At 42.3% G+C, this 16,218-nt stretch overlaps 1 protein-coding gene across 1 annotated transcript in view; it reads left to right on the top strand.

Annotated features, from left to right (window-relative positions):
- Positions 1-16,218, top strand: part of DIP2A (DIP2 disco-interacting protein 2 homolog A (Drosophila)) — a gene marked incomplete at its 5' end in the record, with an annotated part of 77,789 nt that overhangs the window by 22,347 nt on the left and 39,224 nt on the right. Inside the window, 6 exons of the mRNA XM_010161878.1 lie at positions 4,337-4,582; positions 10,610-10,738; positions 11,344-11,463; positions 13,383-13,580; positions 15,178-15,269; positions 15,826-15,936. Coding sequence (XP_010160180.1) covers positions 4,337-4,582; positions 10,610-10,738; positions 11,344-11,463; positions 13,383-13,580; positions 15,178-15,269; positions 15,826-15,936 — 896 coding nt within the window. The remainder of the gene's footprint in view (positions 1-4,336; positions 4,583-10,609; positions 10,739-11,343; positions 11,464-13,382; positions 13,581-15,177; positions 15,270-15,825; positions 15,937-16,218) is intronic.

The raw sequence follows: 16,218 nt of genomic DNA, 5'->3' as shown, positions 1-16,218 counted from the left end.
TTCACGCTTACGTTTTGGCCTGTAAGATACGTTAAGGTATGATGCATTTTGATAAGCGAATATTTCTATCACGCCTGTGCTCAGAAGCCCATGAGGGCAGCTGTTGCAGCAGGGCGGTTATCGTACTCTTTGGGTTTCTTGTGTTCGTGTTGTTTTGATACGTGAAAGTTGTTGTGAATTGCATAAAGTGAAATCCTGGAGAAAATTAATGTATAGTCAACCATCTGTACAGTGAGTCTCAGGGAGAAAGGCCCTGAGGCTTCTGTTTATGGCTCTTGAAAGCAGTATTCCCTCTCACACTCCAAAAAATAAACTCTGACAGAACAGGCAGTGGTGCATTTCATCTAGCATCACTCTGTCCTTTTCTCTTTCCCCTAGTGTGACAAATCACTGTGTGCTTGGTGTGAGGCATGTCACGACAAGAACACGCCGCTGCTCTGCCCAAGCTGTGGTGTACTGAGGGCATCCGAAGGCTCTGCTGAGGGCAGAGGACAGCTATGCTTTCCTGTCTCCCTTAGCATTTAAAACTAGAAGGAATCTCCTTGCAGTTTTCTTGACAGAACCAAAGCACCATTCTCCAAAATACCGTTTTGGATACCTTCGGGACAGGTTGGAAGCAGCGTCCCTGCGGTTACTGCTGCGCCCGCTGTGCCTGAGCTCAGGGCCTGGCGTGCGGCTCTGGAGGAGCCAAGTCTTGTGGGGGTTGAGTGACCATTAAAAATCCCAATTGAGATGCTGTGGGTGAAACGTTAGGTTGTGTGATAAAAGCAGGTCTGCACCCCTTCCCACAGAGAGTGGCAGATGGGGTAGCCCAAATAGTACCCTGCCCCAGCTCCCGCCAGGCTTGTCCCAGGAGCCATCGGCCTGTCACAGGCCCATTCCCCACAGGCCCAGAGGATTGTGGGGAAGAATGGCAGGGCTGTCCCTGGAGAGCCTCAGCGCTCTGTTCCAGGCATGAAACCCATGAGACAGGCAACATAAGAGCAGCTTCTGGACTGGGAGTATGGGATGCATTATGGGATGCAGAGCGAAAGTGTTTGGGGACTGCGTGAGGCTTGTTTACAGGATGTTTAGGAGAGGAACCACAGACAGAGGGAGAGGTAGATTAAGGTGATTTGGGGAGGAGCATGTGTGGGGAAAATAACAGTGTAAGGGGATAAAAAGGGCTGGTCGTGTGTAAGTGGTACACTTCCCTGCCGTGCCCTAACCTGACCCTCTAGCTGTCCTCTCCTACTGGTAGACCCCACTTCTGATGCCTCTCCCGGGGGACACACACTGTCTGTTCTGTGTGGAGGGGCTGGCTCAGTCAGTGCACACGAGGAAGTGGAGCCGGGCTGCAGCCTCGGGCTTGTACATCCAGGTGCCAACAACTGAGGAGACGGGGATCCAGGGCCAGCTTACTGGGCAGGCCGAGTGTCCGAGCCCAGCGGCTGTAGGGCTGTACGTGTGTGTGCATCTGACTGCCAGCCTGCTGAGCCAGGACAGCAGCGGGAGGAGGCCATGGGTCTGCCCCTGTTTGCCTGGGTGGCGTTGTGTGTTGCTGCTGGAGAGGGCCGTCTTCAAACAGGCCTGCCCAGGAAGCAGGGAAGACAAGTCTACTCACACTGGGCTCTAGAACGATACAGAAGCACCCGAACTAATGTATTCCGAAAGAGGAGTTAAGTGTCTCTGCGATCCGTCTTGCTGTTTCTAAGAGAAGGTGACTTGTTAGGAGATACCCTTATCTCTTGTAGAGAATGGGCCACAGGATGAATTCCGTATTGTGGGAGATCAGGCAAGTCAAAAATATTCTGAGGGCTTGCTTCAGCTGTATCAATTCACAAAAATAGTGGTCTTTTTGTGGGCCTGCCTTTATTTGCAAAGTTAGCTCAGCAAGAAAGATCTGAAATTGCAGAGAACCTGAGTAGCCCTGAAGCATCTAGTTTTGCTTTCTTGAGCCATGAAACCACTTCCTTAAAATTCCTGTATTGCCAGAAGTTAATGCAATTAAACCCAGGCTTTCTGTTACAAGGAGTTACCATCAGGCACACCAGGAAGGAAGCATCGGATTATAGTCACAGCCTTAAAGTCAAAACCATCATCTGACTGGCTGTAGTGGAAATGCTTCCAGCAGTCATCCTTCCAAAAACTTGTAATGTACTTTTGTTTTCGTCCCATCAACTCTCTCATCCTCCCCATATGGATTTCACGTGATCAGAGCTTGGGCTGTAGTCTTAATGCAAGTTTGGTCCAAAGGGTGGTGGCTTCTGTGGCTACCTTGGGTCAGGTCCCAGCTAGGAAGAGCCGTGAGCCAAGTACATAGCGTTCTGCTCACAGCACACCCAGGACCACTGATTGACTCCTGTGACTGTCGCAGAGCTAGTCGCTGACGTTACCTTGCTGCTTTCCTGTTGTAATTATGTTTTGATATTAGAAGGTTTTTGGTACGGATCCTTCATTTTTATACACAGTCAATATTTTATATTTCAAGTGGGGGTTTTTTGTTTGGTTTTTTTTCTTCTGTTTATGTAAAACATCTGAAAGCTTAGAAACTGTAGAAAGACTTTGTTAAACTTGTATCTGGATGAGGAGATACTATCAGAGCATGTATTCTTTGAGAACCTGTTTATTTTCTGTAGTTTTTATTCTTACTCTTTTATTCAAACCTGACTGTGATCCTGTGGTGTTCCACATTCCTGGCTTTGTTTATTTTTGCCTAAAAGAAAGGGAAGGTTGCAGACACTATTGGGCAGGTTTGGCCGCTCTCCAGGAGCAGATGGAGTCAGCAGCCAAAAAGTACAACCGTGGCGGTAGGCCAGAAACACCATACAAGGCACGGACCCAGGGATGGTGATGCACCACAGCTGTATCCTCTCAAAGATCAATTGTTTGTGTATTTTCACTCAAAAGTGTTGTGTTTGACTTTGGGATGGGCAAGTCATGAGAGATCTGTGATTTTAACTTTGAAAATGCCTTCTACTGAAAGGATTTCTGATTTTTGTGGGTTTAGCTTGTTTAAGAGGAATTATCCTGAAGCTATTGGAAATGCTCAAATTCAGAAAAGTAAACACCTGAGAACTGAACTTTGTTGCCAAAGATGAGGAAAATATTTTTAATGTGGTTTCAATAAAATTCATATGTAATTGTGTACAGCTGAACAGTTAAGTGTTTAGAGGATTTTAAAAAAAAAAAAAGGAAAAGCCAAGATTAATGTTTGAGAATTTCTGATGTAACCCACCTCGCTATCAGCCAAGAGTTCCATCTCTGGGGGAGACCAGAGCATAGCCATGGACACCCTGTCTTTTGCAGAAGCTGCTTTTCAGTTCCTGCTGTCTTCGTAACTGGTCTGGCCATTATGTGTGACTAAAACTGACTTGATGACGTGAACTTTATCAGTATATGGGCAATGCGTTGTTTTAGGAGCTTTCCTTTAATTCCCTGGGGGGAATGTGGGAGGGAAGTATATAAAGCATCAAGTTCTTAAAATAAAGAAGTCTCTATAGGAGGGGAAGATTTTTTTTTCTGTTGCAAAAGTTTTTGGTTTTTACTCTGAATCAACAGGGATGTATTTTCTTGATATTTAGGAAGATCTTTTTATTTATTATTGAGTGGATGATAAATATGGAAAGATAGAGTGCCAAAGGGAACTTGTACAAAGTTGTAAATAACTGAATGGTAATTGAAAGAGGAACACTTTATCCGACTTCTAACAGCAGCAAATACACATCTAGAATGAAAAGGTGCTTTATTCTGCATTTTTATGTAGTGCTCTTTGATATCAGTTTATGAGGTTAAAAACGTGCTTTTACATTCATTTTAATTATTCTTAGATTAATGACATTAATCTAAGATTGGTTCATTGAACTTCATAGCACTGTGCTTTTTTTAGTAATCAGTTCTCAAAAAAATTTGTCAAAAGAATCCAAGTGAAGAATTTACTCCCCCAAAAGTAAAAATACACAACAAGAAAACGTAATGGGGTTTGTTCAGGTGGGGTGAGATCCAGTTTTTCTGTTCAGAATAGAAATACTCTCTCAGTGGAATAGATGGGGTATGCTCACTGACAGGTACTAGGTGCCTCAGGTGGAAGCCTAACGTCAGTCTTACGTCATTCCAAATGCAGGAGGCAACTGAAACCTTGCCTCAGGTGTGTTCTAGCGATAACGTGTAGTTGTTGTTGCATTAACCTAAAAAATGGCAATGGGCAGAATCTGTGCATGCGAATATACCATTTGCTTAATACATGCATCTCATGTGTAGCACATGGGAACGCTGCGTGAAGAACATGGAAAACTTCATGTTCCGTCTGTTGGGTCATTTCCACATTACATGCCTGTCATCGTTATTTTAATCACAGACACATCGTCAGCATCAGAAGATGAGGGCTCGTTACGTCGGCAAGGGCGGATCACCTCCACTCCGTTCCAGAGCCATTCCAACGTAGAGCCCTGGCTTAACCGGGTTATTCAGGGCTCCTCCACCTCATCCTCTGCATCCTCCACCTCATCTCATCCAGGAGGGAAACCTGCTGCTGCTTCCAATACTGCTACTGCCACCGCTGCTGCCACTGTGCTTGCAGATCTCATGGCACACACCCAGCTAGGTCAGTAAAGAACTGCCTGTGTGGTTGGAATAAAATCAAATTGCGAATCCCAAAGCAGGGCTAAACACAAAAGTCTTCACCAGAAGATATCTGTAATTAGCCTTAAAATGTACAATCCAGACCGGGTATGTATGATAATGTATTTAATTTAACCCAAACCAGTTGTTCATGAGATCTGAACATGCCTTGTTGGTAAAATGCTTGATTTACCAAGAAACTAAGGTTCAGTTTTACTGGATTCAAAAGCAGAATTTCAAAAGGATCATTTCTTGTGGTGCATGCTTTCCAATCTGCATGTTATTTCCCCTGGACAGTGTCAGGTTAAGGATTTCAAAGGTGACTCAATCGATAAGCACCCCAAAGACTAGAAAAGCATCCAAAATCTTTTAGGAAGTTATTAAATCAGAGGTACCAACAAAGCTAGAATTCAAGCTGAAATGTGATATTTTCTTTTTCCCCCCCTTCAATTAAAATTGAAGTCATGAATAGTCCCTTATCGTGAAACTAGAGTGAAAATACAGAAGTTCTGAGAAGTCAAAATGTAAATGTGGGTTTTGTCTCAATCTCTGTAACCCTGAAGGTGCAGAACTTCAGGTTTTGGGGTTTTTTTTTTGTCTTAAAATGCAGAGCAGCTAGTCTTGTGCTTTCGGAAGATTTGGTAGGGAGGGAGAAAAACAGTCTCTTCCACCATGGAAATAATTTTTACAGGGTCTTTGCAGTGGAGGCTGATAATGGATTTATGCGCGCACAGCAGCTCCACACTGATGTTAAACGAGGGGGAAGGACCTAGAGGATAAACAAGAACTTTGTATTTCAAATAGCCTTTTTCCCCAGAGTGATTCAGAAAAATGCAGTGAGGAATGATGTTTGTAATTCACCTGTGGGCTGTAGCATGAAGTTCTTGTGCTTCTGCTACTGCACGGTAGGCATCACAGGCGTTGTTTCAGGGTTTGGCAGTTTCAGTGCTCTACTGCCCTGACTTTTTGTCTACCTGTTTTTTTTTTATATACACTCTGCAGGTGGGTTTTTCTATTTTGTTTTGGAGAACAGGTTAGGTCAGCGGAGGAAAAACACATTGAAATGCTTTAGATTCAAACTGAGTGTACGTAGAGATGTTGGTTAACATAATTTAAGGCACAAATGTCGGGTTTTGTCTTGTGTCTCACAAAGTTATGGGCAGCATTTGGCTTTGTTCATTTTTCTGCACTTCATCAGTATTTCATCCCTAAACACAGTTAGAAAGATTTGCCTCTTTGGTTAACTTTTGTCGCATTGTTGCTAGTGAAATGATTCCTGTTTGTACAAAGCATGCCCATCTTGCTGCCTGTCAAGGAATCTAAATTTTCGTCTTCCCATTTACAAGCTTATTTATAATGAGAAATCTGCAATTTTTTTTTTTTTTTTTAAAACTTTGTGGATATAATTAAAATGGGATGTGCCTACACCTTGCTTTGAGGGCATTCTGGATTTCACAGTATAGATTTATAGGAATCATGTTTAATTCCTTAAAAATAACAAATAAACCAGGAAGGTTAGCCATAATTGTAAGTGTGATTGATAAAATACTTCATGTAGCTGTAAAAGCTTACAAGGTATGCAGAATGTAACACAGCATCCTGTTATGTCTGCTATCTCAGGCCATATAAATACATACCACATTTCACATCTAGCTTCTTAGGACCTATCCATCAGGACTATTTAATCATCGAAATAGCATGCAAAGCCAAGGTCTTACTAACAATTCAAAGTCCAGCGTTTAAGTAGCTGAATGTTGGACTGCATGCAGTGGAGTGGTTTGAAATTTCATTAATGGCAAAGAAATACACAGTTATGACATCTATGGGGAAGGAAGCTCGGGGATCATTAAGAGCTGATCTACCGAAAATATTTAAAAGGTGAAATTTCCAGTGCTTTTGGGGAAAAAAAAAAACAAAAACACCCTTTTGCATAAGAATCTTCCTCACTTCTGAAATGCTTGCCATATTCCATCAGTTTTCATTTCTAGCTTGGTAGCGTTCATGCATGTCCAGTAAAAATTCGGTTGTGACGTTTTTCATGTTGGTCCATAGTCTTCCTTGCCCACAAGAATTTGAAAACTTACTCAGTTCCTACATTGCAAACTTTTTTTGATTATCGTTAAGTACTAGTATACTTTCAAAAAGGAGCCCTTGGACTTGTCCTAGAGCAAAAAATAGGTTTGTTCACTTTCTCAGTTAATGTGCTGGCATCAGCAGTATAAAAGACATCTTATGTATTTTAAATACTATGCCTTACTAGAATGTTCTGTATATTGACTATGCACTGAATAACTATTCACAATTTAGTTATATTGGAGAATTTAAATTTAGCAGATTGCTGCCTTGCAGCTCATCTTCCCCATCTTACACTTATAATGATGAGATCATACTGAATTCCCCAGCAGCAGACTGCAGTGCTGAAGTGCAAGGCTACAGCGTTTTGTGGGCATTATTTTTCAGCTGTTTGTCTTTCACCTATAAAAGCAAAGCCAACATCTCCATGTTGTTTTGGGGGCTTTTTTATTTTTTTTAGTGTAAGATTTTCTTTAAGATGAATAAGGCTAGCAGTGGGTCTAGGGTTTTTTTCCAAGGTCACCATCTAAACTGTGGAGTATTTCCCAACTTAGCTCTTGGTGAAGTAACTGGAAAAATGGATGATCGTTATATTTGATCCACTATTTATTGAGAGACTTAAAAGTGCGATTCCTTTTCTTAAAGGGAAGCAGGATTATAAGAGTAGGTGTTTTGAACTGCTGTTTTACAGGAGTTGTAAGAGTAAAGCTTGATAGAGTAGTTTCAAGGAGTTTATTGAAGAGGAAATGCAAGAATGAAGTAGGGGCTTGTAGATCCTGTTGGGTGTTCTGACTGGGGTTGGTGCGCTCTTTTTTTTCTAGTGTCCCAATACAGTTCATTAAACTTCTAGTCCATTTTGGTTGAGTGGTTTCCTAGAGGCAAACCCATAATTCACAGCCCTCTCTCGGTCTCACGCAACTTCCTGCTAGGTAGGGACTTAAAGTCTTCATCCTGAGACTCCTCCTTGAAGACTATTTTCTCTCCAGTGCTCAGCTTTTGATTTTTCTATATCATATCCCATATGTTCTTTCTTGAGTCACTGCTCTGTTTTGCATTTATCTCTGTCTTCTAATCAATAATGGAAAGGTACTTCAGTCTAATCCAATTAACTTTATTCCTGAAGTCACAAGTCTGTTGAGCCTTATTTTTTGACTACTCACGGTCTTTCTTGCTGTGCTTTGCCACAGTATCTCTAGATGATACAGACTAATTTCATGGATTCTCGTGGGCATATATTAATACGATGCCTAAATAATTAATGAAGCTAATGTGATTTTTATCTGAGGATAAATACTGAAAATTGAACTTACTCCTTCTACATGCATAGAAAGAATTTTGCCATCTCAAGGCAGAATTGTGAGGGAGAGTCATTTCTCTGCTGTATGTAAGATAAAGTAGCTGTGGACAGCAGAGAAGTTGTTCATGAGGACCCCTGCCATTTCCCTTCTGTGGTGAGGGACATGGATTTACATGAAACCTGGCTCTGAGCTGCTTGTCAGGGATGTGAATGCTGGAGATTAGCACCTCTGTATATAGCTATTTTTTTTTGCTTGCTTTCAGTTGGGAATGATTGTTAATGGGGTTTTTTTGTGTCTTTTCTGAGCATTCTCATTTTTTTGTGTGTGATTGCTTTGAACTGTTCCCAAGTACACAGCTCTCCTGTAAATGTTCCCAAATAGCTTCTTCCTTACATTATTTTTCAGCACCTAATTGCAGAGCTTTTGTATTTCGAATACCTGCCCCACGCCTGTGGGCAGAAGACTGCTGTTTCCCAACAGAAATACGCATGGTAAAGCCTGCATCCATTCAGCATCCCAACTCCTGTACTTGGTGCGTGACTTCTGGCCTGGATGTGCACCAAGTCCCGTAGTGTGTGTCTGTCTCTTTTGTTATGTTTGTACCTGTGTGTACGTGCCTTCGCGTGTACGTTTTGAGTCACCCTAGTGTTTTGTGGTGACAACCTCATCTGCGGGAACGCCGCTTTGGGGCCTTCCACTGATGAAGCCACAGTGCAGATAGGTCCCTAAATGTAGTTTTTGCTGGTGTATTCAAGGAATGGAAGCTTCAGACACTGATAATCACTGCAGGGGTTGTGAGTTGAGGAGTATGAGTTGTGGGCTAATACTGCAGTACAGGAACCAGGTACACGTGACTGAGTCCTTTTCTGTGATGAATTTGTATACCGCCTGATACCCATGTTTTGGGACTTTGGTAAAGCTAAGGGAAATAAACAAACAAACAGAAAGCAGCTCAAAAAGTATATAGAACACAGCAAGAACATTTCAATTTACCCTGGATACGTGGGCTTACTATACGCCCTGTAAAGTGGTTATACAGATCACCTTTACACAGAGTTGTCACCTTGTCTTGTTACTGGTTCTCACCGGGCATTTGTCAGAGAGATGTCCAGAAATTGGCTCTGCAGTGGTGACTGTTGGAAAGTGTGTAATAGATTTAATTTTTCCTTCTGGTGGTCTCCTCTGAAGCTGCTTGGTGCTGTACTAGTGGCTTGTAGGTCAGCTCTGGAAAGCTGTGAACAGAGCCATGTGCACTTGTTACCGTAGTGCTGATGGCTTCCTCAGAACAGGTAGGGTAATGTCCGTCTGTCACAGCACTGCCTAGCTCTGCCCACGCTTCCTGCAGACTTTGTGACGTGCTGATGCCCTTCAGGGGTATCGCTGCAGAGCTGCATGGCCCCAAGCAGTCCCTCCAGCACAGGGCAGCAGCGTGTTCGTAAGCTCTTTCCTGTTGCACTCCTGGTTTTACTCGTAAGGATTCTGAATATTCTTGTTTTAACTTGTTCAGACACTTCTCCCGGACACTGCCATTTCCTAACCTGTGATTACATTCGAAACTGTTCCATCATCAAGTCACTGTATTGGAATGACAGTATTCCCTAAGCAATGCTCTGCAGCACAGCAGTGTGGTGCAGTTCCAAGCAATGCAGGATTTCGCCTCAAGGTTGTTACAAGGTGGTTCTCAAGCCCCTGTGAGTATGTGAGGATTTGAGAATTACCCTGCTTTCCCTCTGTAAATAACACACTCTAAAGCACTGAAGTATTTATTGCAAATACCATTAAAATGTAACAGGGTGTCGTGTCCACTCACAATGCCCCAGAAACCTGTGCTAACTCCCTCTGTTGTGAGCAGTGTGTGTAACATCTGCACCACAGGTTTTTGAGTGTTACAGGCATTCCAGCTGTTCCCAGGCGTAGATGCCCCAGTGAAGAGTATACAGTGTCTGTACCACAACATAAGCAGGAAGCTTTTAGCTCCACTGTCATTACCAGACTGCTAAAAACAGGGTAAGAAAAGCTGCAAAAGGAAAACAAGCTGCAGGTGACAGTGTTTTAAGTCAGCAGTTCCTTTCCTCTGAGGGAGTCTCTCATCTCTCAAGATGTGTTCACACCTAAATGCCACCTTAAACCTTAATTTGTGTTTCATGGCAGAAGTCATTCTCCTGTAGCCTGCAGATAAGTGCTTCGTGTTATCCTGGGGCAAAATTCCCTTCTTTTAACCTTTATGATTTTGTCCCTTTCTTTTCATAAAGGACTTGGACTCATCATTCCAGTTTTATGGTGACCCTTTAGGTGCCTGCATTTCTTCTGACAGATGTGAGACAGACTCTCTTTGTAGACTCGTGCTGTTTACTCATAGTGCACCTCCTGGCTTTCCCCTTGATGTGATGGTGTGAACCACCGCGCTCTGTCAGAATTTGTTTGGATCCCTCTGGAATAGTTCCTCTCCACCCTGGAGAGACAGCAGTTCCTTTCAGGATTCCATCCATATCTAGAAGATTTTGGTTATGGTTTCATTACAGAAATCAGAATCTTGTTAAAAACACGTGAGAAAACAGCAAAAATGCTCCAAGTGGTAACTTTGGCTATATTGATTCTTAAGACTGATGAGCTCCCATGTGTGTCTTCCATTTCTGCAGATAACCACTCTGCACCTCCAGATGTAACCACTGGCCTGGTGGATCACTTACATCATGAGCGCCCGCAGGTCGCGTCAGTACGAGGAGTTCCCAGGGACTACAACAGCAGCATTCTGGAAACGGCAGACGGTGATTGTATTATAAACCTCCTACCTTTCAGTCTCTCCCTTTAGCCTCACATTTTAGTTTTATATTTCCTGAGAGCGTTGAATTTTCATAAATCTAAACATACACATTTCTATTTAATTAAAAAATATATCATGTATAGAAATTAAAATCAACCTTCAAAGCGGTTTTGTGTTGTGATTATTTTTTGCTAGCTCTGTAAAATACTGAAAGATTCACTCATTTTTTCCAAGCATTCTCACAGTTTGAGAACTAAATGAATGTTAGGATGTAGCAAGGACCTAAACTCTTGAAAAGAACGTTCTTGAGGTCTGTATTGGGTTCTCATGAAGGAGTCAGTAGTTTGAAAAGCTAAATTAAAGTGTGAGAAGATGTCTGCATGAGCCAGGTAGCCAAGGAACACCATGGTTTTAAGACAAATAAATCCATGTCTGAAACTGTTACTGATTAAAACTGGTTTTTTTCCAAACAAGCTGCTCCTCTTGAATGACTCTTCCACCTGAAAGCTGCCCTGAGCTTAGTGTGATGTTGTCAGCAATGTGGCAGCTTGTGTTTTAGTGTAGGTTTATTAATATATGGTAAGTAATGAAATCTTTTCTGTCTGGCAGGTGTCCCAGTGAACAGCAGAGTGTCCTCTAAAATCCAGCAGCTTCTAAATACCTTGAAAAGACCAAAGCGCCCACCTTTGAAAGAGTTTTTTGTGGATGATTTTGAAGAACTGCTAGAAGGTTAACTTTTTCAAATGTATTTTCCCTCATTGTGTGAGCGGTTTTTTTTAGCGGTTCACAGAAGAACTGATACATCTTAGCAAGTGTTTTCTTTTTCTCTTTCCAACAGAAAACAAATCATGGTGGAGTTCTTATATTAAAGAGGGAAAGGTCATATGCTAGTGAACTGGTGAAACACAATCTTCAACTCAACCCTCCTACTCAGTGTACTTTTCTCTGCCCTCCTCCCTTGATTTGGAAACAATTTAGCCCAGTTTGAACAGTGTGAGGAGCCAGAGAATATTAAAAACGATGATTTACAGATATTTAGAGAAGTTCTATTCACATCTTTGTCAAGAACTTCATTGGTGCATCCAGAAATTTTCACATCTGATGATGGTCCCACCATCACTTTTTGCCTCAGAGATTCTGAACTCCGCCCTGTGATAATCAGTGAATGTATAGAGGCTACTCCTTGGACTAAGGCAGGGAATACCTAAGTGTAACTGATGGGAGACCTCTGGAAGCCTCTGACCATCCTGCTGCTCGGACCAGGTCTGAGAGATCCTCCTGTTTAGGGCTGTGTCCGGTACGGTTCTGAGCATCTCCAAACATGGAGATTCCATGGCCTCTCTGGCTGCTCATGTTCAGCTGCTTGTCCACAAGCACCTCCACATCCTGCTCTGCAAAACTCCTTTGGACGTGGTCAGTGTCCAAATACAGATAGATGAAAAAATTATTTGCTAGTAACTGGAGTTTGTTATGATAAAATTGTTTGCATGACTGTTAATGTCTTTTTCATGAAATCCAGAAGCTCCCATTATTTTAGAGGTTGACAACTAAACGCTTTGAGTGCGCTGTGCAGCCTGTCTTGTCTGTGCACTGCGTGAAAGGATGGTGCTCGTACACGCTCTGCAGACACTGCTCAGCCAAGAAACACTGTTTTCTTCTCGGCGTGCATGTGTCCAGGCAGGAAGAAAAGCATCTTGAACAAATGTAGAAGTTGCTTAGCGATATGTAGCTGCCTTTAAGACCAGCTGCATCAGCTAATCTTGGAGAATGATTTTTGTACTGTTCTCGTAGCCTTAAATGAAAATTTTGTGCTCGGTGTGACATTTTTGAGCAGCTGCTACTGGATTCCCTGTTAGTATTTGTTTGACACTTTAAGATGTGACCTGATGGCAGTCTTAGGCTTTTGCCTAAGATTTCTCAGGCAAACCTTTGTGGAGGTGCCTTGCATGTATGTCACTGTGGAGAAGAGCTTTGTTGACAGTGTCATTTTAGTTAGTGCTAAATCCGACGATGACTTTTTGCTGACTGAGATCAAGGTGCTTCCCCTTGAGCACTTGGGGCAGGATTTTAACAGCCAGCTACTCCAGAGAGGAAATGGCATACCAACCCTGCAGTGCTCCACAGTTGAGAGGGGTGACCCAGATACCAAACAAAATATTCTGTGAGCAGTGTGGTTTTAGTTGTAGATAATCCATACCAGGAGCATTTCACCTGGCTTATTTAAAAACACATTGTTAAAGAGCTATAGTGTCATCCTCCATCACCAGCTGAGAACGAGGGAATGAGGTGCAGCAAAAATAAATGTCCAGTTGTCACCGAAACCATCTCTCTGGTAGGCTTTCATTTCAAGAGATGTGCAGAAAAAACAGCAGAAAATACCATCTTTCCAAAGCAGAGAAACAGAGTGAACTAGGGCTTCAAATTCAGTTCCTGTTTGCCCGGTCCTTTGAATAATGTGGAATCAGAACTCCAAAGTGATGGTAATTATTTTTTTGTGAAGCCAACAGTTGATTAGCATTGCACCCTCATAAAGCAGAGTAGTAGTGGTAGCTGTGAGGAAAAAGGAGGTGAGAACAGTTCATAGAATAGCCTGTTATGTGTAACTTGCACATTTAGTAAGGACTGACCTTTGCCTGCTCTGGTTTTAGTGCAACAGCCTGACCCAAACCAACCAAAGCCTGAAGGAAATCAAATGAATGTACTTAAAGGTGAACCCTTAGGTGTGGTAACCAACTGGCCTCCCTCTCTGCTGGCTGCCCTGCAGCGCTGGGGAACCACCCAGCCGAAGGCCCCGTGTCTGACTGCGTTGGATACCACCGGGAAAGCCGTCTATACGCTTACCTACGGTAGGTCCTGGTGATAACCCTGGGGAAGAATTACGTGTTCGTCGTGGAATGGACAATTTGCTTTACTTAAGAGGAGCTGACTGTGCTCAGGGCAGATACTTTGAGGGAGTTATTTGAATGCAAATTATTAATTCATTGTGTATGAGAAAAATTTTGAAGAAAGTGAATGAAGGGAAAACGTATATGGTATGGATTCTTTACGGGTGGCTGTTTGTAAAAGTCAAACGACTGTGGGGTTTTGTCTTCAAGGAACACTGAAAATAGCCTGCTGTAAAATAGGAGGAAGAAACAGATGACTAATAATGTACCCTTCGGATTCCCAGAGTAGATACTCGGTTTTAGCGTGTTCTTGCATGTCTTGACAGAGAAGACTTGTACTTCAGGAACATCTTAAGGATGTTACTGTGTGAAGTGAAACTCACCTGTATCAATGAACTAGAACTATTTATAGTAATTGCATTTTTTTGGAAGATAATTGTGTCCCCCATGCCAGTTAACTGCAGCATTTCAGCACATAATATGTTGGAATGTTAAAATTTCTTGTTTGCGTTCTTTACAGATGAAGTGTGCGTACAGGAAATGTAACTTAGCAGCTGCGTTAGTTTCATTACTTTGCAGTGGAGCTTTGAGAATTGTTTAGAATACTGTGTTTAGTTTTATGTTAAAAAAAAAGAAAGGAAAGCTAACAAGAAGCCAGGCTCTGAATTGGAGACTCTGCCAGGTGCAGTGAATGTGCTTCAGCCCTGTCTACCTTCTTTAATATAATTGGAAATAACATAGAAAAAAAGCTTGTTGAATTGAAGAGTTTGAGACTGAAACACACAAAACTGACGGTTGCTGGTTGGTCTCGAAGCATTGAGTGTGGATGTCAGTCCAGAACGTGGATCCTATACTAGAAAGCAGAGCTCCAGATGCATCCTGTTTGCCACGGGATGCTGCTTCGCGGGATTTTTGCTTTGATGTACCATTTGCAGTGGAAGAGTTTTGCTGTTGCTGATTTTTCTTAGGAGCAGGTTTTTTTTCTAGAAAAGGTCTTTTCTTTTTTTGGAGGCTAAAAATTAAAGTATTATTTTTATATTGTGTCAAATAAGTAGTTAGATTCTTGTCTTTGTATTTAATAGCTGGGGATAATTTTTTGTTCTGAATTATTGAGGGCTGTATAGGGGACTACTGAGCACTGAACTGGCGTTTCACAAAGCCAGATACTGTGGCATTTATTCCTACCCTTTGTTTCTTAAATTTCAGGTACTTTTTGGTCCAGCTTAGGATTTCTCTTTTTATCCCAGGCAGTTTCCTTTTCCTAAGAGCCCTTAGGAAGAGTCTTCTTAAGTGCCTTTTGGAAATGCAGTTAGGTTGTATCAACCAGACTGTGTGTGCGCGCACAGGCACCGACACACTGGATGAACTCAGTAGGTTTGTGAGGTGGGACTGAATTCACCACGGCAGTTTTCCTCAGTTACTTGCTGATGTGCCTGCTGACCCTGTTCTAATACTACTGACTTGCCTAGTGAGTGTATAAGGCACTGAGATTGCCAATTAAGCATGAACATTTCAGTCTCTATTTTTTTAATTTGTGTATTGTCTTCTTTTCCTCTAGGCAAGCTGTGGAGTCGAAGCTTGAAGTTAGCGTATACCCTGCTAAACAAACTAACCACTAAGAATGAACCACTGCTGAAGCCTGGAGACCGGGTAGGCTGCTCTTTGAAATGGTCTCTGGATAAAACAGAACAGCTTCAGCTAAAGAAAACCTTGTAATATTGTGGCTTGTAATAGCATATTGGAACAGTAACACTAATGTTGTGACTAGGTTAAACGTAGAATCACAGAATGGTTTGGGTTGGAAGGGACCTTAAAGATCATCTAGTTCCAACCCCCCCGCCATGGGCAGGGACACCTTCCACTAGACCAGGTTGCTCAAAGCCTCATCCAGCCTGGCCTTGGACACTTCCAGGGATGGGGCATCCACAGCTTCTCTGGGCAACCTGTGCCAGTGCCTCACCACCCTCTCCAGGAAGAACTTCTTCCTGATATCTAATCTAAACCTCCCCACTTTCCATTTGTACCCGTTACCCCTTGTCCTGTCACTACAGGCCCTTGTAAAAAGTTCCTTTCCAGCATCCTTGTAGGCCCAACATGAACCTGAATGTTGTTGTGAAGTTTTTTTTTCCCCACCAATTAAAAAGCAGCCCTCCCTCCCCAAATGATGACAAAACCCACTTACTGTTGCTTTAATATATTTTTGTAGGTAGCTCTAGTATTTCCTAATAGTGATCCAGTTATGTTTATGGTGGCGTTTTATGGATGTCTCCTGGCAGAGCTTATTCCTGTCCCAATAGAAGTTCCACTAACAAGAAAGGTAAGCAGATGCATTCATCATTTTCATGGCTTCATAAATAAAGGCGTGGCTGTGCCTAAATCCTATAGTCCTTATTAGTATTTAGTTAGGGAAGGGGGGAAATAGTATGAAGCTAGTAAGTTAACTGTCTTAGAGTATGTATGTAACTGTATAAATTAATTGAATTTGTTATTTTTGAAAAGATGTGTGAAAGTATTTCTTAAAATGCAACACAGAACTGCTGTCTCAGCTCTCATGCTGAGTAATTTCATGCACAGGCAGGTAGAGACATGATAACTACTG

This window comes from Eurypyga helias, unplaced genomic scaffold, assembly GCF_000690775.1.
Source record: "Eurypyga helias isolate BGI_N326 unplaced genomic scaffold, ASM69077v1 scaffold5002, whole genome shotgun sequence".
NCBI lineage: Eukaryota > Metazoa > Chordata > Aves > Eurypygiformes > Eurypygidae > Eurypyga > Eurypyga helias.
Note: the sequence above shows the minus strand (reverse complement) of the source record. Positions and strands in the feature narration are given on the sequence as shown.